General features: G+C 38.0%; 1 protein-coding gene across 2 annotated transcripts in view; it reads left to right on the top strand.

Moving 5' to 3' along the window:
• The window catches only part of pex7 (peroxisomal biogenesis factor 7), a 44801-nt gene that overhangs the window by 16025 nt on the left and 3931 nt on the right, over positions 1 to 24845 (top strand). Inside the window, exons 6-9 of one of the 2 annotated variants that reach the window (XM_026923339.3) lie at positions 917 to 1023; positions 1717 to 1830; positions 3667 to 3722; positions 17019 to 17118. In XM_026923339.3, the coding sequence (XP_026779140.1) occupies positions 917 to 1023; positions 1717 to 1830; positions 3667 to 3722; positions 17019 to 17118 (377 nt within the window). The remainder of the gene's footprint in view (positions 1 to 916; positions 1024 to 1716; positions 1831 to 3666; positions 3723 to 17018; positions 17119 to 24845) is intronic. The other variant, XM_053242196.1, reaches the window with a different exon arrangement.

The following is a 24845-nucleotide window of genomic DNA, read 5'->3' as shown; positions in this document are numbered from 1 at the left end:
TCGATCAAGACTCAAAAAGTTCTTCTCAAAAAGCTCTAAAGTGCTTCTTTAGATTTGCACTGGAGCTACAAGACTAATGATGCTAGATTGCTAATAAACATGTGCAAGCTACCGGGTCTGAATCATCACGCACTCGCCTCTGTCGAGTTTTCATATTTGTTTACGTAGTTTCTGCACTTATCATTTCTATAGTGACAGCTAATTCACAGGGACTTGTATGTTGGACGCACCACATAATCTAAGAGTAATAATAAGTGGTTTTTAAGAAAAGGTATTTAACAAAGAAAAATGCTTTTCTCTAAGGAGACTTTTTTAATGTTTATGGAAGGAGTCTCCAGTGTCAGTTCTTTGTAACAGACAGTAAGTAAGTCTCCACAGCAAGAGACGCACATTGTGCATGTTTTGTGCTTCTTAGTTTTCTTTGACATATGAATTTAGATTTGATTTGTGTCTGGTCTCCGCCCCTGCCTGGTGATTGGTGTTGATCCCTGTTTAGTGAATGCTTAGTTTGTCTGTTTACACACTCATGTGCTTTCGTTTTGTTGCTAAAGTCTCGTCATATTACTGTATGTGTGCATTTCTGTACTCTTATGTTTCAGTGTTCCTTCATTTCCTAGTTCCTCATATGACTTCCAGGTTTTGACCAACACCCATGTTAACGTTTATGATTACAGATTAAGATGCTTTCTAATACTGGTGCTGCCCTGATAAACACTTTATATGCTGCACATTACAATAGTAAAATGTGCTGACGTTATATCTTAGTGTATAGACAGTTTTCAGCTTATGTTGCAAATGATGAATGGTCAACCCACGAATTACTGATATATCACATGTGGAATAATTGGCTATTTTTCAATGCGTTACTAAAATCACGGTCATGTTATTAATAATACGCTGTTGTCTGTGTTTCTAGGAGATGGCACGCTGAGAGTTTGGGACGTGAAAGCAGGCTCGTGTCGACTGGCCATTCCGGCACACAAAGCCGAGATCCTTAGCTGTGATTGGTGCAAATATGACCAGGTGACCTCAGTGATGCACATGAGGGTTTACTTTCATTCATTCTCTCATGTCATAGGAAAACACGTTAGGTTTCACTCATTATCCATGGAGATGAGTTAATAACAAAAGGCAAATAAAAACATGAGAGATGAAAATAACACTCATACAGGGAATAAAACACTTACAGTCAACTAGGTTCATAAGTAAATATTTAAAAAGGTGTAAGGTTCATTTGGTCTGTTCATAGAATTCATCAGTAAACCCTTTCTAATTGAAATCTGAAAGTAAATCTATTTGATTGCCTTTTGTGTTTCTTCATCCATGTTCACATTGTATGTAAACGTGAATATCAGTCTTAGAGTATATTATACTTTCAGTTCTTTCATTATTATTATTATTATTATTATTATGTCCATTTTTTAAAATATTTTTAACCCGGTAATCATTTTTATTATAGATTTAATGAACAGTTTAGAAAACACTGTGGATTTCCAGCAGTTTATTTTTATTGTAAAGACATTTCGTGATACCGAAAATAAGTGCCAGTCATGTTGTGTTTTTGATGTTTAGTTGTGTGTAACCTTTGCATCTTTGACTGTTGTACTTCTTCTAGGATGCCTGATGAAACTCTTTCTGACAGTCAAGACTTTAAATTTAATCCGTATATACATCCTAATGTGACCTGTCAACATTCAGACATTTTATTCTTTACAGAATGTGTTGGCGACGGGAGCCGTTGACTGCAGCGTGTGTGTGTGGGATCTGCGAAACGTCCGCCAGCCTGTAGCTCAAATGCTGGGCCACTCCTATGCCATCCGGAGAGTAAAGGTAACGTCGAGTAATTCATTTTATACCACGGTGCTGAATTCTTGATTCCGCTCTGCAGTTTTTTTGTCTTTCTAACTTTCCAGAGAGAGAAAAAAGAGAGACTGGTAACTATAAATGGATAAACAGTATGAAGTATCAGTCTTTAATAAATAAAAGATTGTTAGCTTTGACAGATTGCTGTGGTGTAAGAGGAACATGCTGTTACAGGAAAGTAATCAACTTCATGGTAAAGTGCTGAATGACTAGTCTAGTTTTCTCCAGTCATACAGAATCATCCGGTGAAATAAAAAGTGTTGTTCTGAAGCGTTAGCAAACTGCAGTAAGTGGCATCATTCAGCATATCTGGGATTTTCATTTTCTTTTCTCAGACTGTACATTATAGTAACGTGACCCTCAGTCATGCCAACACACAGCCATTATGGCATCACCTTGTCTTCGAGAAATGGTGCCGATTAAAGCCTGAGGCTCGGTGAAGTTGGCAAGCGCAGATTAAACTCGTGATGTGAGCCTGTGTGTGTGTGTCTGTGTGTGTGTGTGTGTGTGAAAGTATCAGTGTGCTCTTTTTTTGGTTTTGATGAATGCTGTGGATTTTCTCTAAATCCTCTTAATAAAGTCCAGTGCTGGTGCCCAAACTGCCAATAATTAACTAGATCACACTGTACCACACACTGTACCACACACTCAGTGTAATATGCGTCAAAACAGCCTGTAGCTGTAGCTAGTTCCACAGTCATAAGTTTATACACCCCAAAAAATGGTTTCTTAGCAAGTGAAAATATCTTGAATAAAGGCACTTTTTTTTTTTTTTTTACTAATTTCAAGCTGACTATTTAAGCTCGTTAAAATTGAAATGTTATTAGACCGAGTACATTAATATAAACCTGTGACTTGGCATTGCACTACTGTCATAACTACTGTCATACTTGCCATAAATAAAACCTCACCATCTCTCCAAATCCTCTTCACTTTTGTAAAACTGATTAATCAGTTAATCTAGAACACATTGTAACTCCTATAGCTACTTTAAAGCCATGCCATCATCCTCTACAGTTAATGCAAGCAGGGATTTGAAAACATTTTAATTAAAGGTACAATACAATAATATTGAGCTGATTAGTAAATGACCTAACCCGTCAGTAAAATGAGAAAGGCTGGGCGTGAAAGGCCAGAGTAATCAATAGGTTCCTCTAGTTGTCGGGGCTTTTCTGTTTGAAGTCGTCAGCGTGTTATTTTAGCCCGCTAACCGCTATAGATTCCTGCATTAAAAGCCTCTCATCAGCGTTCCCCAGACAGCTTTGATGAGTGGATAAATGAAGTGAAATATACAGTAGCTTGTGCAGTTAGTTGATCTGTGCTGTTATAGAGTAATAATACCTGACAGTGCATCAGAGTATAACAAGCAAAAGGTGGATCCTGTAGATCTAAAAAGCTAAACATCCTCCATGAAACATAAAGTGAATTTGGCAGAGAAATTTTTCTTGCCACTGTTGTCTCTGACTTCTCATTAAGGATATAAATTTACATCTGGATTTCAGATGTATTATTGGGGTGGTGGACCACAGAATGATGTTCACTCCTGTGTTAAGGATGGTCCATCACCCGTTTAGTACCTGCTCAGCGGTGGTGCTGTGGTGGTCCCTTTCTGCTGATGGCTAGAAGTAGGGGTAGAGGGGGGTTGGTACATTGTGAAAAGCAACAGATTGATTATAGTCAGTAATTGATAACACAGCAAATCAGTGCATAATCAAGGTCATATCATTTATTGCTTTATGTTATGTTTATGCAGCAGTGGTGTGGTGTATTCCTTCATACAGCTGTGGTATTATTTATTTACAGTTCTCCCCATTCTGCAAGACCGTGCTGGCGTCCTGCTCCTATGACTTCACAGTCAGGTAAAGCAAATAGCAAACAGCATGCATGATTTACAACAGAATTTATTTCATGGTCTTCATAAACAAGTCAGGTTCTCGTCATATACTTTTAAAAAATTTGTTATTTTTTAAAAAAGGTTCTCATATTTGTTGGCATGTTTTTGTGTTAACAACAAAAAAACCAAAATCTCTGACTTTTCATCAATGATCATCAGTAGATACTGAATATACAATTATTCACTATAAATATATATAAATATTATAATATAAATATTCAATATTATGCACTTTACAATGCGAAGTAAAGAAACAAAAGGTGGTCAACAAATAAAATAGAAAAATAGGCAGATAATAAAAATACAATAAATAATATCAGTGAAAGAAAGAAAATATTATAATAAATAATAAATATGAAAGGTGGGAAATATATATTTATAATAAATAATATAATAAAATTTTTAAAAAAAGAATAAAACATAATAATTTTAATAATAAAAGGTAACGTAAAAGTAACATGGCAGTAAAATTAAGGCAAATAATAAAAGCTAGCTAAATATTAATTCACTCATTTTACACATCCTCAGTAAGAGCTTTATGCGCAGTGTATCCGGAGCGTATCCCGGGAATGCTGGAACGGTAATGATATTTACATATGTTAATGAGAGATCATCCATCACACACATACATAGGAAGAACTCAATATTCTGTGATATTTTCCTTACATTTACTTCTAATTACCCCCCAGTGCTACTGAACTGTGACGTTTTCGGAGAGTTACCTGTTCAGACAGATCAGTATTTGTGATGCTGAGCACTGATATTTCATAGCGTGGGGTGTGTTTAAAGCAGGAGGTCAGACGCTGCGAGGATGGACGAGTCGGTGCTGTTTCAATCTAATGGAGCTGTAAAACATGCTGATTTAATTTCAGGCTAGACCGGTTTATTTGCTTTGTAGACGGCCATCAGCTGTGTTCATAATGCATGTGGAGATCATATTTGCACCTAAAGGCTGTGAAAGATATTACTGACTTCATGCCTAATACGGTTCACTGCTCTTCAGCCAAGCAGAACTGTATTCTGATTAAAGATCATTATTATGGCCTGGCCTCTGATTGTTATACGCTTACAGCCTCAGTTACTGCAACTGTGTGAACTGAAAATGAGTCTTTTACGTTATTGCATTAGTGCAAGCCATATTTATAGTATTATAGTATTAAAGAATTATGTGTAAAAGAAATCATGTTTTTAAACTGATTGCAATATGGAAAGCAGTTTAAAGAAGAAAGTCACCGATAATCATCCATATGTAGTTTCATAGAATGTTGGTTAGCTTAAAAACTGCTAAAATGGTTCTGAATTATAAAATAAAGTGAGCAGTGTGTGTAGTGAGGCAAGAATTTTACAGTGTGCTGATAGTGTGGTGTGCTTCCTATTTCTGGCTACAGAGTTTAATATATATTTAAAAAAAAAAACATTTCAGTTGTAAGGATAAAGCCGTCCTTCCTGAGATACATTTAATCCTGTCATCCACAGAAATTGTTTTATTTAGTTAAAATTGTACTATTTATAATTTGTTTTTCACCTGGAAGGTGGGAGCTGTCATGGGCAGAGCTTACAGTAGCGTTAGAAAAGGAGAAATGGGCTTTTGGGTTACAGCATATTATGCTGAGGAGCTTGGCACACACACGTGCCCACATTGTTAACTCATTAATAATCCATGTCTTTACATATTTCTCGGTATAAAACAGTGGTAATGTTTGTGTGATGTATTGTAAAAACTAAGTTTAAAATGCTAAATACTGCCTTCTGATGTGTGGAACTGATCTTCCATACATATAAGTATTCTGTCGATTCTGAAGAGTTTCACGTATTATCTATTTGCATGTTATTTTTAGCTAGAATGCACTTCAGCCTTCAGTAATATCGTATTCCAGGGTATAAACTCAATCTCACAGGAGAATTTTAATACTGCCCAATCCTACTTAGGTGGCAATACTTAGCTGTCCCTGATTGTGACATATTATATGGTTGTGAGTTGGAAGGCACAGTGGCCTGTTTGGGTAGAAACCAGATTTTAGGTCACAACCTTAATTCTGAGTTGTTTTGCAGCTGTATTGATTTTCCAATTAATTAAAGTTGATGAGGAGTGCATCGATACTGGTGCTGGCATCAGGTATCAGCCCCATCTCATACTCATGAATAATGCTCTGATACCAATATCCAACAGCATGTATATTATTTTATGTAAGGAGCATGTGACTGACAGATGTTTCTAGTTGCCCACATGTGTCCTGTTAGATTAATTGTTTAAACAATAGCTCTGAAAGTCTACTCTTTGTCTGAGCCCTGGGCTTCACCTGTGAAGACTGCATTTTTTGTTAAAAAGGATAAACCAACATGACCAGACCAGAGAGCAGTCTATGGGAGAAAAGCAAGCCATTTTGAAGCTGAGAAAAGAGGGAAAATTAACCAGAGCCATTGCACAATCATTGGGCATAGCCAATACAACAATGTGAAATGTCCTGAAAAAGAAAGAAAACACTGGTGTACTAACAACCAGACATCGAAAAGATCAGCCAGTGAAAACAACAGCAGGTGATGACAGAAACATTGTGAGAGCTATAAAGAAAAACCCCCAAGCAACAGTCAGTGACATCACGAACAACTTTTGCTTACCTAAAAATTGGGTGGTCTGCCACCAAAAGTGGCATGTTCTAAGTTGTTTAACACATCTAGCTGGAATTCTGATCTATCTTCTCATCTCAAACCCAAATGTCTTAAAAAAAAAAAAAGAATTGGCTCGCTGTTCTAGTACTTTTGAGGGTGAGTGTATTTCACGATTAATGATGGTAGTTAAATAAAAACAGGCTGCAGACTGTGTTCTGTGAAAATATCAGGAGAATGCAATCAGTGTGCAAAAAGTGTCATCTCATCAGTATCACCCAATCAATAATTAAAAAAGGGCCAAAAAAGCATAATGTTGATTAAATGCTCCACTTTTATTGGAATATTGTACTGTATAGTGACAGGTGACATGTTAAATATCTAATGTGATATTATATCCACGTAATAATATTGGTATTAACCAAATGAGACTTTCTCTCTTTACAGTATTAAAATGTTTATTTTATACATAAAATTGTTGGAGTAGGTTGCATTTAGCCTCACTGTACATTTCAGTCATGTATGTTCTCTGGGAAACCAGTTCAATATTTTATATTTAAAATATAAATAATAAGCCTTTTAAAAATATAAGTAGTTAAAATAAAAACAGATGTGTGCTCATTGTAAGCACTTTTGCTTTAGGCTATTGCACTAAAAGCAATAGTGCAGCATGTACAGCTGACATATGTGCAGGAATAAATTTACAGCCTGAAATAACAGTTTCATAGAACAGCTTTTAACCAATGTGTTGATGATGGATTCAATGTTCAGAATAGCCCAGGTTTATTTTACATGTTTTACAGCACGTATGTTTCGTAATATAGTATGTAGTGTAGGACCGGATTATCATACAGTGCAATACTATTTATTACTGAGTCATATAGACACAGCCTGTCACAGTGTGTGTGACCACTACGATGAACACATTGTCAGAGGTCTGGTTTCTTCTGTCATCAATTTTCTGCTTACATAAGCAATGCTTGGCCTAACTACTATCACCACCTTCAGCCCTGTTTCCCACCTTTCATTGCCATCTACAACCATTTTACATGCTTTTCTCACACAGCTACCTTAATAACTCCATCTACACCCCCTGTTAGTTGATAATCAGTTGGATAAAAGTCCATGCAATCTACTGAAACTGGTCTTCTTGCAGTTACTGAAACACTGAAGAAAAAACTTTATGACCTTTGTCCTTGTAAACATTCACCTCGTTTGCGTTTACCTCATTCGACTGACGCTTTTATCCAAAGTGACTTGCGATTGAAACAGGATACAACTGAGTAGCTGAGGGCTAAGGGTCTTGCTCAAGGGCCCAACAGTGGCAGCTTGGTTGTGCCGGCATTAGAGCTCACAAACTTTGAGCTCACAATGATAAAAGCTTCTGATCAGTAGCCCAGTGCCTTTGCCACAGAGCTACAACTGCCCCACTTTTCAGGTGCCTTTGATATGATGAATCACCAGATCCTTGTGTCTGTGCATACTGACTTAGGCATTGGGAACAACACTCTTGCACAAACACATGACACTATGTACACAATCAGTCCTACCATGAGGTGGATACAGTAAATCACTTGCTCGGTTCAACAGGGCAGGCACAATTTGTGTCTGGGCTACTCAATTTTTTATTAATAGTTGCCCAGTGGACAAATAGATTCAACAACTGGAGAAAGAAAATACACCCTAGGAAGTTTTCATTTGGCATCTAGCTATGTCTGAACTTGGACTTTGCAGTGGCTCCACACACCTTGATGCAGTATCTACAGCAGTATCTACTCGTTCTGAATCCCACCACCTCTTGCACTACACACAGATTTATTTTTATTATTTAGCCCACTTTTTAACCACCAACACACTGGTGCTACGAATTGCCCTGTACTACACAGCATAGTTTAGTTTCATCACCTCACAGACTAAATACTGTCTGTATTGAGTTCCCCAGGGCTCAATTCTTAGTCCACGCTTGTTTTTCCTTGTATGCTAAATCTCTGTGCATAGTGAACAAATTTTATTGGCCTGCTTTTATGACATCTCTTCCTGACTGTAAACCCAAATGTCAGCCTCAGCAAAGCAGAACTTACCCACCTACCAGCTAAGAACCCTATGGTGCACCTATTAGTGACCATCAACACCCTCACAGTCCATCAAATACATGACAAAGAATCTTATTATAGATAACAAGCTCAACCAACCACCAGGACCTGCAGAATTCCTTATAGCAGCATTATAAGAATACAAAATTTCCATACTACAAAATACTCTCAAATTCTCATATAAGCTCTAGTTATTTCCAGACTTGACTACTGCAACTCTCTACTTGGTAGTCTCCCTTCATAGTCCGTGAAAATATCAAGAAGAAGAACTACAGCTTTTTTCTACAATACAAGTAACCTGCATACACATTTTATGGTGTTTAAACAGTGCGTGGATGGCTGACCTGAGCGCACAGAGCCGTCTCAGGGATCATGGTCATTAAAAAGGAGCGCAAGGTGCCATGAATTGCATGCATACAAATGTATTTTTGAGCTTGGAGCAGTGAAGGAAGTGCGCAGAGAAACATGTGAGAGCACTTCAGTTATGAGAGCACTGAGACACCCATCACTTCTGCTTGCTCTCCAGGTTCTACACTTTGCTCGCAAGTCAAAGCGCAATTCATGGCACCTTGCACCCTGCACGCTGCACGAACAGGTTGGCTGTCCTTGCGCTCTTTATTAAAGATGCTGTTTAAATGCCATAACATCTTAAATATAAAACTGTGGAGTTCATTGCTAGCAGCACACTACAGCATCCAACATAAACAGAGCTAAATATAATGTTCCATGAGGCCTCTGACTGATTAATACTAAATGGGTTACTCATTTTGGTATTAGCATCAGTACCAAAAAAAACATGCACTCATAACCGGCCTGAAAAAAATGGTATCGATGCATCCCTAGTTCTGAGCAGTGTTTTATCTAAGAGTTATCCTCAGAGTTACTCCGGTTCGGTTCTCTACTTTAAAGTTATTTGAGTTCCAGGCAAATTGTTTTCCAGACATTAGTACCGATCCCAGAATTAAAACTTTAAAGACACCCACCATGACGTCCATGATAAATAGCTCGATAAAAATCATCCAGTTGCTCTTGAATTATTCATGGTTCCCTCCCGAGGTTGTTACATGAAGATGACAGAATTAGAGGAAATGGTCAGCAGTTCACTTTAAAATGTTTGTTTAGTTAAAGCGCTTACCGCCAGTGGGTAAATTGAAAAAAGCTTTAGCTGAATGTTTGCAGAATTGTTCACTAATTCTTAATTTACATCAATAATGTGCCTTGTTGGGGTGTTTACCATGAAGCTGAAAGACAAACAGTTGGCAATTTGCTTAATGCAGAGTCATTACACTAATTTTTAATGGAGAGACCTTATTGACAATGTCATTCAGTCTACACTTGGGCTTAACTTGTACCTGGAAACCCAGCTCATGACTCTTTGAACTGATGCCAGCTGTGTGCTGCAGATCATTTATTGCAGTGACAGCCATTTTAAAGGAACATCATTTGGCTGTAGTGCGGTAATCGTTGCCTTGGGCATTCAGGAGCAGGTCAGTGTGTTTGTCTTTCAGTGGCCAGACCGGCTAGCCAGTTACGTTTATATCATTATTGTTTCTTTGTATTTGTTCAAGCAGCTGCACACACAGTCACACAAACACACACACACACCGCAGACAGGTCCAAAAACACAGAACAAAAACCATTTTCTTCTGTTGTGAACTTTCATGTACCCTTGGAAAAAAAATGATAGGAAAATTTTGTCACACATTCTAATTATAAGCTGCTAGTAATTCTTCTTATTATTGATATATAGAAATACATTTTTATGTTCAAACCATAAATGGACACTAATAGTTTCATGAATCAGGGCTTTACAGTGTATTTCTTAAACTCAATTATACCACAGTGCTGCTGAATTCTCAAATCTGATTAGTCAGTAGGTGTTGATTAATTTTCAATAACAGTAACTTTGACAGTAGTTCCTGCTGTAATTCTGACGATAGGCTTATGTTAATGTGCTTGTTCTAATATTTTATTATTTCTACTGTAACAGCTCATTCACAAGGATTTGTATGGAGGATGTTCTACAATAATCTAAGGCTAATAATAAACAAATTTTTAAAAACATATAGTAAATGATGTGGGTGTCAGCACTTTCTAACAGTCAGTAAGTTTTCCACCACGGGAGAGTCTTCAGGACAGAGCATTTTGTGCTTTCTGCTTTTTCGTTAACATGACAAGTTGTGTTTTTTGTCTTACTGACATCAAGAGACAGAAAATGTGATGCTGAAGAAGGAACGCCTGTTTATAGATGATATAATGTACGTGATAGGAGGAGCTTACTTGTCTCGTGGACATTCCACAATGTTAAATGTAACTATAAACAGTTAAAAAAGCATGACATGTTCAGTAACAAATAAAATTTGTAATTGTTCATGGTACGAGATGAAAAACACTTGAGGATGTGCTGTTATAGGAAAATAATCAACTTCAGGGTGGTAACAGTAACTCCGTTTCAGGTCAGGTCACATCACACCAACCTGTTGTTGATTACAAATCTATATCTATATCCGGGTATATGTAGAGCTGCGTCGTGAAAATGTCCGTTGGTAAAAGCACTATAAAAATAAAATGGAATTGAATTGAATTTCCTATAACGGCACACCCATGAGTTTTTTTTTTTTTTTTTGCTTAACAAAATCCAATACAAATGTATGAACACGCTACATTTATAGATATAAGCACTCAATCAAAATTTAAAAAGTGTAAATACGGCGAGCTCTCATAGCGCTTAAATCTCAAATGAGCACCTTTAAAGTTTCTGTCACCTTCTGGAGGCTCTTGAAGGGCAAAGCTAAAGTTTCACCCTCCCATGAAAAGATTGCTCAAAACCCATTTCGAATCCTAGGAATGCCACAAAAATGACTTTCTCTGAGTGATTAGCACCCTGTAGTGTGTCTGGTGGTGGTGGTTGTTTTAATTTTTTTTCAAAATAGCATCACATCCATAAATGTGTTTTTCCTGTAGAATATATAATGAGACATTAATGGTGCTTTATCAGCGTGATTTCTATCGATATATCAGTCAGGCCCTAAAGGAAAAAGTGCTATACCAGAAAGCATCACACACTTGCCTCAGATCTTGCTCAGGATCTCAAACAGACTTGCTTATGTGACTTCTGACACTCTTAGGACACACTGTTATCTATCCTTGTGTTTCGTGTGAACTGTATCTCACTGTATAATCACTGCCATTGTGAAGACCAAATAGTGGACTGATAATCGAATGCCCTAATGTACTTCACTATTTACAGTACATCTTTAACAAGCAGCAGTGCAGCAGATCCTGCTTGTCATACTGCCTTGTAGCTGTTAGCTAGCTACATTACGGGAAAACTGAGAAGTTGATCTTGACAGCAAGTATTGCTAACATTGAGGGTTTCAGAAACTTCTGATCTCCTGGGATTTTCATGCACAGTAGTCTCTAGTGTTTACACAGAATGGTGCAAAAAACATGCAGTGAGCAACAGTTTTGTTGGTGGAAATGCCTTGTTTATGAGAGAGGGCAAAGGAGAATGGCCAGATTGGTTCGAGCTGACAGGAAGGCTATAGTAACTTAACCATTCTTTACAACCATGATGATCAGAAAAGCATCTCAAGCCTTGATACAGATGGGCTACATCAGCTATAGACCACATCGGTTTCCACTCCTGTCAGCCAAGAACAGGAATCTGAGGCTACAGGGGCACAGGATCCCCGAAACTGGACAGTTGAAGATCTGTCAGGAATATATCAGATGTATTCAGTCTATCTTATCAGCTTTGCTGAACTACCATTTATTTACTTCTGATGAAGTAACGTGAGTCATTTTGGCCATCTTTCACAGTTAGTTGTTGTGCAGCAAGACCAGAAATTCAGTTCCAAATATAGAGAAAAATCACGCGACTGAAACGCTTGACTATAAATGGAAAAAGGACATCACAGAGCTGAAAAGAGTGGTAGACATATTGAAAGTAAATCACATGCTTCTTCAGCACATAGTTTTTATTTACTTTATACAAGCATCAGGCTTGAAAGGTGAATTGTGCGTATGGATGATAATATAGGTCCTTAGTTTGATATTGGTATTTAATTTGGTATTTAATTTCATTCAGATTTATTCTGTTTTATGAATAATGTACAAATGATGTTTCCAAACCAAATGTTGCATTTTGAGGCAAATGTGTGATTGTTCAGATGTGCAGTTTGTATAATGTTATAACCTTCCAGTAATTATTGGCTACTCTCCCATTGTAGTTTCAGTACAAAGCTAAAGAAGCAAACATCCTTGGGATATTGTGTATATTTTTGACCAATCTATTCCTTTTAGCATTGCAGGTTGTAGCTGATTCTGTTATCTGCTTTCCGAGATATCAGGTTTGCTTATTACAGGATGTGTGTTACAGCCAACTTGCAATTTAAAAATTATAGAAATGAATTAAGCTTGCGCCATGTTGTACTAATCTCACTGAGGCAATAAAACTGATTTTGCATTTGCATTTTGTATATTGTTTCTGTACTGTAACGTGAAGCTTGTTTGACTGGCCCGTCTTCATTTGTAAAGGATGACGTGCACAAGAGCGTGAGAGGCACCTGCTGTCACACACACTGCGCTGTTTGCTTACCCGAAGTCTGCTCATGGCGCTTTCAAAAGCACGAGGTCTCCATATTTACCAGAGATAACGCTTCCTATTCCTGTCACAATAAACTGCCCACACGAGCAGCCGTGCAGAGGCTTAGTCATAGAAACTGGCCTGTTTACATAGGGTTGGTTTCAGAGGGTCAATTTTGCATTATTGAAGAGTTAATTAGGAACGGAAATTGGTTCTTCAGTCTTGTCGCCACATGGATATTAGGAAAGTGTTCTGATTTTTCCAAGCCGGTGACGTGTGTGTGTTCTGAAAGGATTGTTTAGCTAAGATCTAAATGACAGGAGTTCACCTGTCATGGAAAACACATGAAACATTGAGAAAACAGGTCCAGTGTGCTCAGAATATTAGTGGACCGTTAAGCTACTGAAATTGCATTTGACAGGAACAAAAATCATCACAACCTGACTTGTGCATCATCACATATAAGATAGATAGTGCTTGCATGCTGGATATCAGTACAGCTGTGATTGTTGTCCAGCCCCAACAACCTAAAATACAGTCAGGTCTCATACATAAGTATTTGGACCGTGACATAATTTTTGTAATTTCGCGTCTGTAAACCACCACAGTGGATTTTAAAAGAAGCATTCAAGATGTGATTGAAGTGCAGACTGTCAGCTTTATTTCAAGGAATTTAACAAAAATTTTGCATTAACTGTTTAGCAATTACAGCCATTTTTTACAGAGTCCCTTTATTTTCACAGGCTCAAACGTAACTGGATAATTGACTGATAAGCAGTTTCATGGCCAGGTGTGGCCTTTTTCCTTGTTATTTCATGACAAGGAGATAAGTCTGGTGTTGATTCCATTTGTTGAATTTGCATTTGGTAGTTCTTCACGGGGACGCTCAATATGCGGTCCAAAGAGGTGTCGCTGCAAGTGAAGGAGGCCATCATTAGGCTGAAAAAACAAAACAGAACTATCAGAGAGACAGCATAAACTTTAGGAGTAGCCACATCAACAATTTAGTACGTTCTTAAAAAGAAGTAATGCACTGGCAAGCTCAGCAACACCAAAAGGCCTGGAAGACAACGGAAGACAACTAAAGTAGATGATCGCAGAATTCTTTCCTTGGTGAAGAAAAACCCCTTCACAACATCTATCCTAGTCAAGAACACACTGGAGGAGGTAGGCATATTATTGTCAAAGTCTACAATCAAGAGATGCCTTCATGAATGTAAATACAGACGGTTTACCTCAAGATGCAAACCACTGGTAACACTCAAGAACAGAAAGTCCAGATTAGACTTTGCTTTAAAAAAAAAAATAAATAAAAATAAAAATTAAAAAAAGGCCTGACCAGTTCTGATCAAGATTAACTTGTACCAGAATGATGGGAAGAGAAGAGTATGGAGAAGGAAAGGAAGGGCTCATGATCCAAAGCATACCACATCATCTGTCAAACATGTGGAGGCAGGATAATGACCCAAAACATACCGTGAAAGCTAACCAAGAGCTTCTTAAGGCAAAGAAATTAATGTCTTAAATGTCTGATGACCTGAACCCAACTGAGCTGCTTTTCACTTAATGAAGACAAAACTGAAGGCAGAAAGACCCACAAACAAGCAGCAACTGAACACGGCTGCAATAAAGGCCTGGCAAAGCAGCTCATGGGAGGAAACTCTTCATTTGGTGATGTCCATGGTTTCCAGACTTCAGGCAGTATTTGACTGCAAAGGATTTGCATCCAAGTAGTAAAAATAATTCTAATATTTATGATTGTTAGTTTGTCCTAAAACTTTTGAGCCTGTGAAAATGGAAAGACTTGAAAAAATGGCTGTAATCCCTAAACGGTTAATGCAATATTTCTGTTAAACCCCTTGAATTAAAGCTGAAAGTCTGCACTTCAATCACATCTTCACTGCCTCAATTCAGATCCACTGTGATGGTGTACAGAGGCAAAATTATGAAAATTGTGTCACTGTCCAAATACTTATGGACGTGACTGTAGTTCTGTTATGTATGGTATAAAACTTGACGAGGTGGTGTGATGTCATTCCAACCCAGAAAAATAATTTTTCAATAAAGCATGTCCTGGAATGTTTCATTCCTCTTATATCACAACAATTTGCCAACGTTAACAATTTTTTTTGGAATTTAAAATTTAAACTCGGAATTAAAAAATGACATCATACTATTTAGCGGTTTATAGTTGCATTTAATGATGAGGAATGTCTGCGAAACAAGTTTGTTCCTTTTATTACATACTTTATAACAGTTTTAAAGTCGTCCCCTCTCCACCCTCTTTTTTCCCACTTGCTTAACGTAAATAAGATACCAAGAAACTGCAGATTGCAGCTTCTCTGTCCTGAAGACTTAACAGTGAGGGAAAATTTACTGCCCATTGCAAAGCACTGTAACTGGAGACTCCTTCTATAAATGTTAAATAAACATGACTTTACAGTGAGCACCACCATATCAACGATCAGGCATTGTTCAATAACAGCATGTTCTTATACATTTTTAAATAACAGCATGTTTTTAATCCTCCTCATTTATTACTTGGATTTTGTTTACATACAGTACTTCAGTTGATTTGATTGAGATGGAGTCTCTTTTGCAAAAGAGACCTGTTGAAATTCAGACCAGATATTGATTCATATTCATCCAATATCTTAGGTGTAAGATTGTTCTTATAGTGTTCATACTTTTTTTTGTTTGTTTCTTTAGTGTATTTTTGTACGTTTTAAAATTAGCCATTGTTTTAACCCCAGCTTGGTCTCTAACAGTGAGTAAGCCTCTAGATTTCACTACTTATATTTCAGTAAAACTTGGTTGAGGAAAAGTTTTGGTTCAATCAGCAGCAGGTTTGTTAGAGGTTTGTACTGTTGGCTTTAAAGGAAAACGCCACCCTTAAAAAACATGTTAAATATATTATTGAAACATTTGGGACGTTTTTAGTGATTCTGGGGCGAATTTGTTGATTGGTGCTGTATTTGCATTATCACAGCAATCAATATTCTCAATTATTCTCAAAGTTCCAGAATGCAATGCAGTTAAACATCACAGTTGCGTTAAAGCAGGGACTCGGCTCAGCCGGTTAGCGATCTACAAGATGACAGCGTTGATATTAGGATGAATGTTGAAGCTTCGGAAGCTGATCTGTTTGAGCAGAGTGTACAGATGAGGAAGAAACAGCTGGACAGACTGAAGGACTGAAGTGTTGCTGCATCACTCTCTCTAGAGTAGAGATGATGTGAGAGCTAAATCCCACTGGCACCACTGTCAACAAACAGCATTGTGGGTAATGTAGGAAACCACTAACCAAAGTAAAATAGACCAAAATGTAAATGAAAGATGTTTAAACTAAAAACAGTCAGCTGAGAATACCAGTACAAAATAAACCCTGGACACCACTGAAGATCACATCTTAATGATAAATATTAATATGCGTTAAGTTATTTAGGGTAGATTTTTCCTTTAATGTTACTTTAATGTTAAAAATGTTGGTAGATGATCTTCTATGAGCAACAGCTTTCATGAAATTGGTTTCCTAAAAATAAAGGACAATTCATATAAATCGGTTCATGATTGGTTTAGTGTTAGACACAAAATCTTTTCAAGGCTTTTTTTTGTCTTATCTGTTCAATAGTGATTTGTAAGCTTATTTTCTTACAATGCACCGCCATTGTTTTTTCTTTCTTTAATTCATCCATTATCCATGATTCAAACTGACAGCTTTTCCTAAAAGACCATCACGCCGCAGTCTTATAGTGCTCATAAGTAATACGTTTGCTCCAGCTCCACGGGTGACACTAGTATTAATGCTCGCCTAACGTTCTGCCATGACCAGGGAGGTGATTTAATCGTATTTGCTGAATGGATGAGACCAGGCACATTGAGCCAGGGCTGCGTCAGGGCTTTGAGCCATTCAGCCCGTCACAGAGGAAGAAAAACGACCACTCAATTAGCATGATTGCTTCTCCATCTGCAGGGTCTGGGATTTCTCCAGGAGTCCGCCGCTGCTCGACACCATGGAGCACCACTCGGAGTTCGTGTGCGGCCTGGACTTCAACCTGCACATCCCCAACCAGGTAATCTCACAGTAAAACAAAATAAACGTTTTATGAAAATAAAGCACTGTAACAGAGCACAAGACAAAAGATTTCCATATTTCAGCTGAGTGCAAAAGTTTGCATACCCTTAATATTAAATTAGGAAAAAAACATAGACATTGTTTAATGTCAAGTGTATTTCACAGATGTTCTTTCATTAAGTCGTAAAATAGTGTATGTTAAGATAACAGTCTGCTCCCGATCATGAATGTGATATAACTATTCTATAATAGTTTTCATGCCCACCCTCCATGGATTTTTCCTTACTGAAGTTTTCAAACGTACTGAATGCAACAGAAGTATCTCAGTTCAGCTTAATTTTACTTGCATATCACTTTTACCAGTAGACATTATCACAAAACAGCTTTAATGAAATACAAATGTAGATTTAGATCCCTAATGAGCATGTCAGGTTCAACAGTGGCAATGAAGATCTCCCTGAGAGGACATGAGGAAGGAAACCAAACTCAAAAGGGAATCCATCCTTTTCTGAATGACACCACATAGTGTGTTTATAGTTCATTAGAGTATTCATGGGTAGACGAGTAAAGATAACCAGTACTAAGTGTGTTGAAAGGATGTTCAGTATGAGCAGAGTCCTGGGATGAGCACATGACAGTCTTTATGATTACAGCAGCAGTTTTATGTAAGAACATATACAGTCTAGGAGAGAAGAAACACTGAAGCTCTTCCAAAACCATAATATGAAACGTGAAAGAATGTCGCAGATCAACAGATTTAAGCACGACCAGAAGACATGCACAAAATGATTTTGTGAATCCGATTGGTCCGAAGGTGTTGATTCATTTTCTATAACCAGATCGCTATGACGGAGTGTCGGCTGTTAGGTAAATCACGGGTGTATATTAATCGGCTCATTTTTTCAATTATCTTATTGTTTCTATAGTAACAGTTAATTCACAGGGACTTGTATGGCAGACACTCACCAAATTTGAGCCTAACAATAAACACATTTTAAAATAGTGGTATTACATAACAATGTAAAACTTATAGATGTTAACCTGGTGAAGCTTTTTGTGGAGACTTTTAACCATTTATGAAAGAAGACTTCAGTCAGTGTCATTTCTTTTCCTCAGTAACAGGATTTATTAACTTAAAAAGAACAAAAAAAGAGGCTGATGAAGGAACAGCTATTTAAAACATAAGTGATCACAGGAACCGTCTCGTTTGCAGACATTCCACAATATTAAATGTTACTATGTATGGATAAAAAGAAATACTTAAATTAATAAAAATGTAATCTTTGAACAATCAAGATTACAAGAGGAATAAAACTTGGTCTGTTGTAGGAAACAGATCCACACTTTGGAGTGCTAATATCAGTTCAAGGGCCACATATCACCACCCCATCACTGATTATCTTCAGCACGCTCCCTTCATGTTTTATTCCTTACTTGTAATACTCCAATTTGTTAAAGTTTTTTTCCCCAACTGCTGAGTAAACAGTAGTTTAGAGTCTGGTGTTATTTTGATAAAAGCCAGATTGAGGCAAACTGAATATCCAGCATTCGTCATGCTTCTCAAGTTCCGCTTTTGTTGCAATGGTTTAGTGTTGTGACTTCTCCAATGTCTGAACAGTGGACTGCGGTCCAGCACAACTCGACTTGCCTAGTCCTGTAAGCGTGCTTTTCCAGCAGTTATGATGGATTGCGAATTGCTGGCCGGAAAATACAGTAATCAGCATATATTGGTTAAATACATTCACAAATGTGTAACTTCATTTCATTTCTTTGCTTACTGACCTTAATCTTCCCAGTCACGCAAGAGTTTTTCTTCATGGCCGAGTCAGTTTATTGAAAGCAAACAGCTATTAATCTCTGAGACCTTCATCGTGGTTTCCATCACGCCATCCGAATCTGCTTTTGTAGTAATAACCAGGCCTAATCAGTGATTATACTTGTGACATTCTGATTGTTCCTGGGGGAAAAAAGCTGGTGTCACACACACACAGAAGCAGGTCTCATGATGAAGCCAGTGTGTGTTTGGCAGCGGGCCGAGATGTACCAGCCTACGCAGAGCACAGTGTGTGTTGGGGTAGCAGTGTGAGCCTCGGGCCTCAGGGGATACGGCCCTGCCCGACTCCAGCACTCACACTGATGAAGAACAAGCCTGAGGTCTGATCATTTAATGAACCGTCACTCACAAACTCAACTCATCAGCCACATGATGTCCCACTGAGCTGCATTTTGCACAAAACACACACCCTTTCAGTACTGCTTTGAAGTCTTTCAGTATGATCAATATAACAGGCTCATTTTTCTCCATCTCGAGCTGTGGAACTGAAACATGATGGAAATAAAGCGAGTATTGTTCATGTGCTCTGTGGGTCACTGCTTCAAAGACTTCAAATATAAACTGAAACATGACATTATAGTGCACGGTGCAGTGGTCCAGACATTATTTACAATGATCAGTTGTGTTCATGTAAAGAAAAATATGGAAAAACCAGCATACTGTCTTAGGTGTGTTAGGCCACCATGAGCCACCAGAATAGCTTCAGAGCTCCTTGGTGTAGATTCTGCAAGTCTCTGGAACTGTACTGGAGCGATGAACACCGTTCTTCCAAAAGATATGTACTGTACTGCGCAAAAAGTCTTAGGCCAAAGTAAAAAAGAAATCTGTAAAACAAAGATGCTTTCAAAATAATAAAATATATAAGTGTATACATGGCCACTTTATTAGAAAGATTAGATTAGATTGGAAAAACATTGACTGGTATTTTTCTAGTCTTCAACTCTCCAGTTTGGGTGATCCTGTGCCCACTGTAGCCTCAGATTCCTGTTCTTGGCTGACAGAAGTGGAACCCGATGAGGTCTTCTGCTGTTGGAGCCCATCCACCTCAATGTTTGATGTGTTGTGTGTTCTGAGATGCTTTTCTGCTCACCGCGGTTGTAAAGAGTGGTTATTTGAGTTACCTGAGTTTCCACCTTCATAGCGGTCACTCATTGGATGGTTTTTTTTTTTTTTTTTTTAGTTTTTGCACCATTCTGTGGAGAAAGTTGCGTGCGTGAAAATCAGCAGTTTCTCAAATACTCAAAACATGTTTCATCTGAAAAGTGGTCTTATACCAAATATCCTCTTTTCTTTAAGAAATGTAAACAAGCCTTTGTAACATTTAGTTTTTTGGAAAATAAATGTTTGGACATCAAATTTAGCTCATTTCCATTGACACACTAATGAAAAAGATATAAAATAAATATTTAAGACTAAAATTATGAAAGAATTATTGGGTGTCTAAGACTTTGGCATAGTAATGTTTGTGAATGATTTTGATGTTACGGTTTTATGAATATAAGCTTCAGGCTTGATCCTGGCTTTGGCCATAAAACACGTCCTGTTCTGGCATTAAAAGATTAGCGAGGTTCATGGCAGCATATAAGCAAAGAAAAAAATCCTAAAGATAATCAGAATAATCCTGTTATTACATTACATAAGGTAAGATGAAGGTTCACATGCTCCATCTTGCTGGAATTGATTTTGGTTTTTTTTATGCCTAGATAAGGAGTGAAAATGCAAACTGATGATAAAGAAGTGTCGGGGGGAAAATGCATATTATTCAAGAGTTTCAAGGGCTTGGGGGGTTGCCAGGTTTCAGCAAAATTCCCACCCTAAATACGACTCACAAAAACTCACAAAAGGAGTTGAAACTACCCCAAAATGTTCATACAAAGAAAAAAGGTAGATGCATGTTTCTTCTTTTTCTCAGTAAAACTTTAACAGTGGTGCACATTTGTGATTCACAGTACCTATATGCAATACACTGATATTATATGTGGAACCTGGCAACCTTGGTCTCAATCAAAGATCAAGTCAGATCAAGCTCAAGGGCTAAACATAAATGAATGTTTTGAGCGGTTCGCCCTAGTAATGTGTATTGATAGTCTCACCCAGAATCTGTACATGTATCTTGACGTGGTTTAGGACACATTGTCACTTACTATAATCTGTAAACATGAACAAAACTTCAGTGTGTCTGAATGCTGTAATGTTATGGGGCAGCCATCTTGGACACCAGGAATCTTAGCCCAATTCAGTTAAGTTCCAGATCCCTGTGGCCCTTTTTACTTTGCATCCGCACCTTGTAGCCTCACCAGCCATTTTTAATCACACACATCTACCATATAGGTCACTTTGTAGGTGTACCAATCTCTTATGTCCCAGATATTACTTCAGCAGTGGCCCAATCTCAGCACAGAATTCTTCCACAGCGCAGAAAGAAGCTGCGAAAGAAAACAAAGAATATAAAGATGCTGCTTGATGCCCAAGCCAAATTATAGGATGAGGCTTGGAAGAATAAAGCACGTGTGTGTAGATTATTTCTTTTTGTCCATTCCACATCAGAACATTCATCTGTTGACAGCCTGTGAATGGAGTGGGATGTTCATTACAGACAAGGCTGCACAGCTTAACAGGTTTTCTCTGCTGTATCCCCCTACACACAATCACACACATCCTGACTGTCACACTCTTCTGCCTCCCACCCTGTCAGTTCCACTACATAGGGTCTGCTTCCACCCCCTACCATTATCAACCATACCAATAGCTGATCCTTCTTCTGCTCCCTGCTATATACACTATATGGCCAAAAGTATGTGGACGCCTCACCATTAAAATCATATGAGCTCGTTGAACATCCCATCCCATTCGCATTCTTCCACTCCATCTTTTCAATTTATGTCTTCATGGAGCTCGCTTTGTGCACAGGGGCGTTGTCATGCTGGAACAGGTTTGCGCCTCTTAGTTACAGTGAAGGGAATTGTAATGCTACAGCATACAAAGACATTTTATACAATGGTTTATTTCCAACATTGTGGCAACAGTTTGGAGAAGACCCACATGGGTGTGATGGTCAGGTGTCCACATACTTTTGCCCATGTAGTATATATATATATACGTTGTGTTCACGATGGCGTTGATGTTCAGAAGATGTTCATTTTCAGTAAGACAGGAATTTACACAGACACTAGTCATAGAGACCATCTCTGATGTGGACAATGTCAAGCAGATTTTAACTATGTGCAAAAAGGAAGTGAAGCAAAGTGGCAACTACTAATGAGAGTGAGGGCCATAGAACTCTGAATGCTTCAATTATCTACGTTTTTTGGCTCAGATTTCTTAGTCAGGACTTCAATTGAAATAGAACCATCTTGGTTTGGTGAGTGCATAAAAAGCCTGTAACAGATTATAAATTTGAGTAAACTTGGGCTTTTTTCCACTGTACAAAGTACCAGAACTTTTGGCACCAGAAAACTGGAATTTTTTAGCTTCTAAAGGTCAGTATGAACCAGAACTACTGGTACTCATGGGTGGGGCTAGATGCAGCTCATTAATGTGACATCATACACACAGACAAACAGAATTAAAACAAAAAAAGAATGAAAAAACCTGCACAGATGGTTTGAGTTGTTTATTATTATTATTATTACTATTATTATTATTATTTGGGCAGTCATTTTGTGTTCTAATGGTACCGTTTTTTTTAATGTGTTGATAACATCCATACAGTTTTATTTTCATTTCCTCAGCAATCAGCTGAGATTAAAATATTTGTCATTTTGGTACTGTATAGATTTTTAGGGGGCCAAGCACCGAAGGTATGTAAGCTCCCTATTGGAATTGTATGTTTTCTTGTTGTTATAATTATTATTTTGTGTTGTTGTTATTATGAACTTTAAACCCCTTCATCAGCTTGCCTTTTTCTCTGTGATGTTGCTGATGTGAAATTTATTAACCTAAAGGCCAGTCAGATAAAGGAACAATGTTAAAGCTTCATTTTATTTTATTTTTTATTATTATTTATTACTTCATTGTTGAACTTTTCAGAGTCACTGATATGCTTCAAAATGATGATGCAGTCATTTTCACTGCTGTCACTATGACTGTTCCCATCTTCTCTCAGAGGAAATAAAAAAAAAAGTTCGAGGAAGTTTCAGGAAAGATCAATTCTGGGTCAATTTTTTTGAATGTGTGCAGCCAAATGTTTTCTTTTTGTCTTCCAGTGCAGGAAAAGCCATGATTTAGTGCAAGTAGTTATGGTTTAAGCAGAATAAAGCACTCCAGGACATGCTGTTCGAGAAAGAAATACTACATTTCAGAGTGGTAACGCATCACACCACCCAGTTATTGATTTATTTTTGTATCAGAATTCTTTTACTGAAAGTTGCGCTCACGACACTTCACACTCCCACCGGCCGCTAACCTGCAGCCCCGTGTGGTCATTATGACTTTTCCACACTGCGGTTATATCCCATCAGCCCTTCTGGTATCACATCACACACAGACAGCCAGAGACGGGAACTGGGACCTCTCAAAAGGATCACTTCATGTGGCGTCTCAAATCGAATCTGAGCACTCACCCTCAAATGGAACTTTCCTTTGCGCGTTCACACCCACTGGCTCGAGTCATTACCTTTGTCCCTCCTCACTGCGGCATGGCCTCTCTATGCTGTCCAGTCTCACTAGTGTAGTAAAGTAATTAATGGAAGTCGTTTTTCCCTTCAATGGATGAGTCACGGGCCTGGCAGTGGTGTGCACCGGCTCTTTCCTACTCCGGAATAATGAGCTTCCCTCCCTTCTGAGACAGAGACGAAAGAACAGCAGCAGTGAAACAGGGCCGAGCCATATATCATCTGTCCTAGACCACTTACTTCACTAGATCATTGTGCATTATGCTGAAGCAAGCCTCCACACTCTTTTCCTTGTCCTGTCATTCCATCTGCATATGCTGCACTTGGACAAAGGGAATGTAGTGCCCTCTGTTACTTCTCGTTCTTTTGCAACGACAGTGTAATGTATCTCATGGCTTATTTTAATTAAATGAATGTCTCCCCCATACTTCCTCTATAGGACAGAAGCCAGGATGGAGAGTGGGCTGTACACTATAACTGCCATTTATTTAAAGTCATAGTTCAGCCAAAAATTACACTTACACTGTGTGATATTAGATTAACTTCTGTGGTCCAGAATGGCTTTCCCAGTGGGACAGAAAACTGTTCTTTAGAAAACTGTTGATGCTCTTTACATCACTGCTTGCAGTGTATAAGATATATTGTGTTCCTCTGAGCAGTGTATGGGCTACCATTTTTTAAAACATATAAAAAATCCAGGCGCTCGAATTTGTGTGATGTGTGAAAGGTCAGAATAATAACTCGTGTTGACCAATCCCGAAGTGTGAAATCTCAAGGAAAATTTCTCACAAGCTCCAAAGCAGAACTGAACTTTTAGCACATCTGGAAAGTAGGCAGTAAGCTACAATTTAACCCCAAACTGTGTAACTTATGCCTGTAGTATATAGTATCTTATACCACAGTGATGTTGAATGCTTGGTTCTGATTGGTTAGAAGTAGTTCCGGCTGCAAGGTTTATTTTATTACACTCGATCTAATATGTTATCTTTTGTGTTGTAATAATTCCAGATTGGTACGCCATATAAATAAAAATGGATAAAAATGTGTACTGTAACGTGTAAGTGTTATTTAGCACTTTTGGAAGGAGTCTCCAGGGTCAGCGCTTTGTAACAGTCAGAGGTAAAGCGGTAAAGTTTTCCAACATGGGAAAGTCTTTGGGACAAGAGACTTTGTGCTTTGTGATTTCATGACAAGCTGATTTTATGTCTTATTAACATCAAGAGAAAGAAAAAAAGAGGCTGGTGAGAGAACCACCAGCTAGCTGCTATAACGTAAGTG

This window comes from Pangasianodon hypophthalmus, chromosome 19 (assembly GCF_027358585.1).
Source record: "Pangasianodon hypophthalmus isolate fPanHyp1 chromosome 19, fPanHyp1.pri, whole genome shotgun sequence".
Taxonomy (NCBI): Eukaryota; Metazoa; Chordata; class Actinopteri; order Siluriformes; family Pangasiidae; genus Pangasianodon; species Pangasianodon hypophthalmus.
The sequence above is the reverse complement of the archived record's forward strand: the minus strand, read 5'-3'. Positions and strand labels throughout refer to the sequence as shown.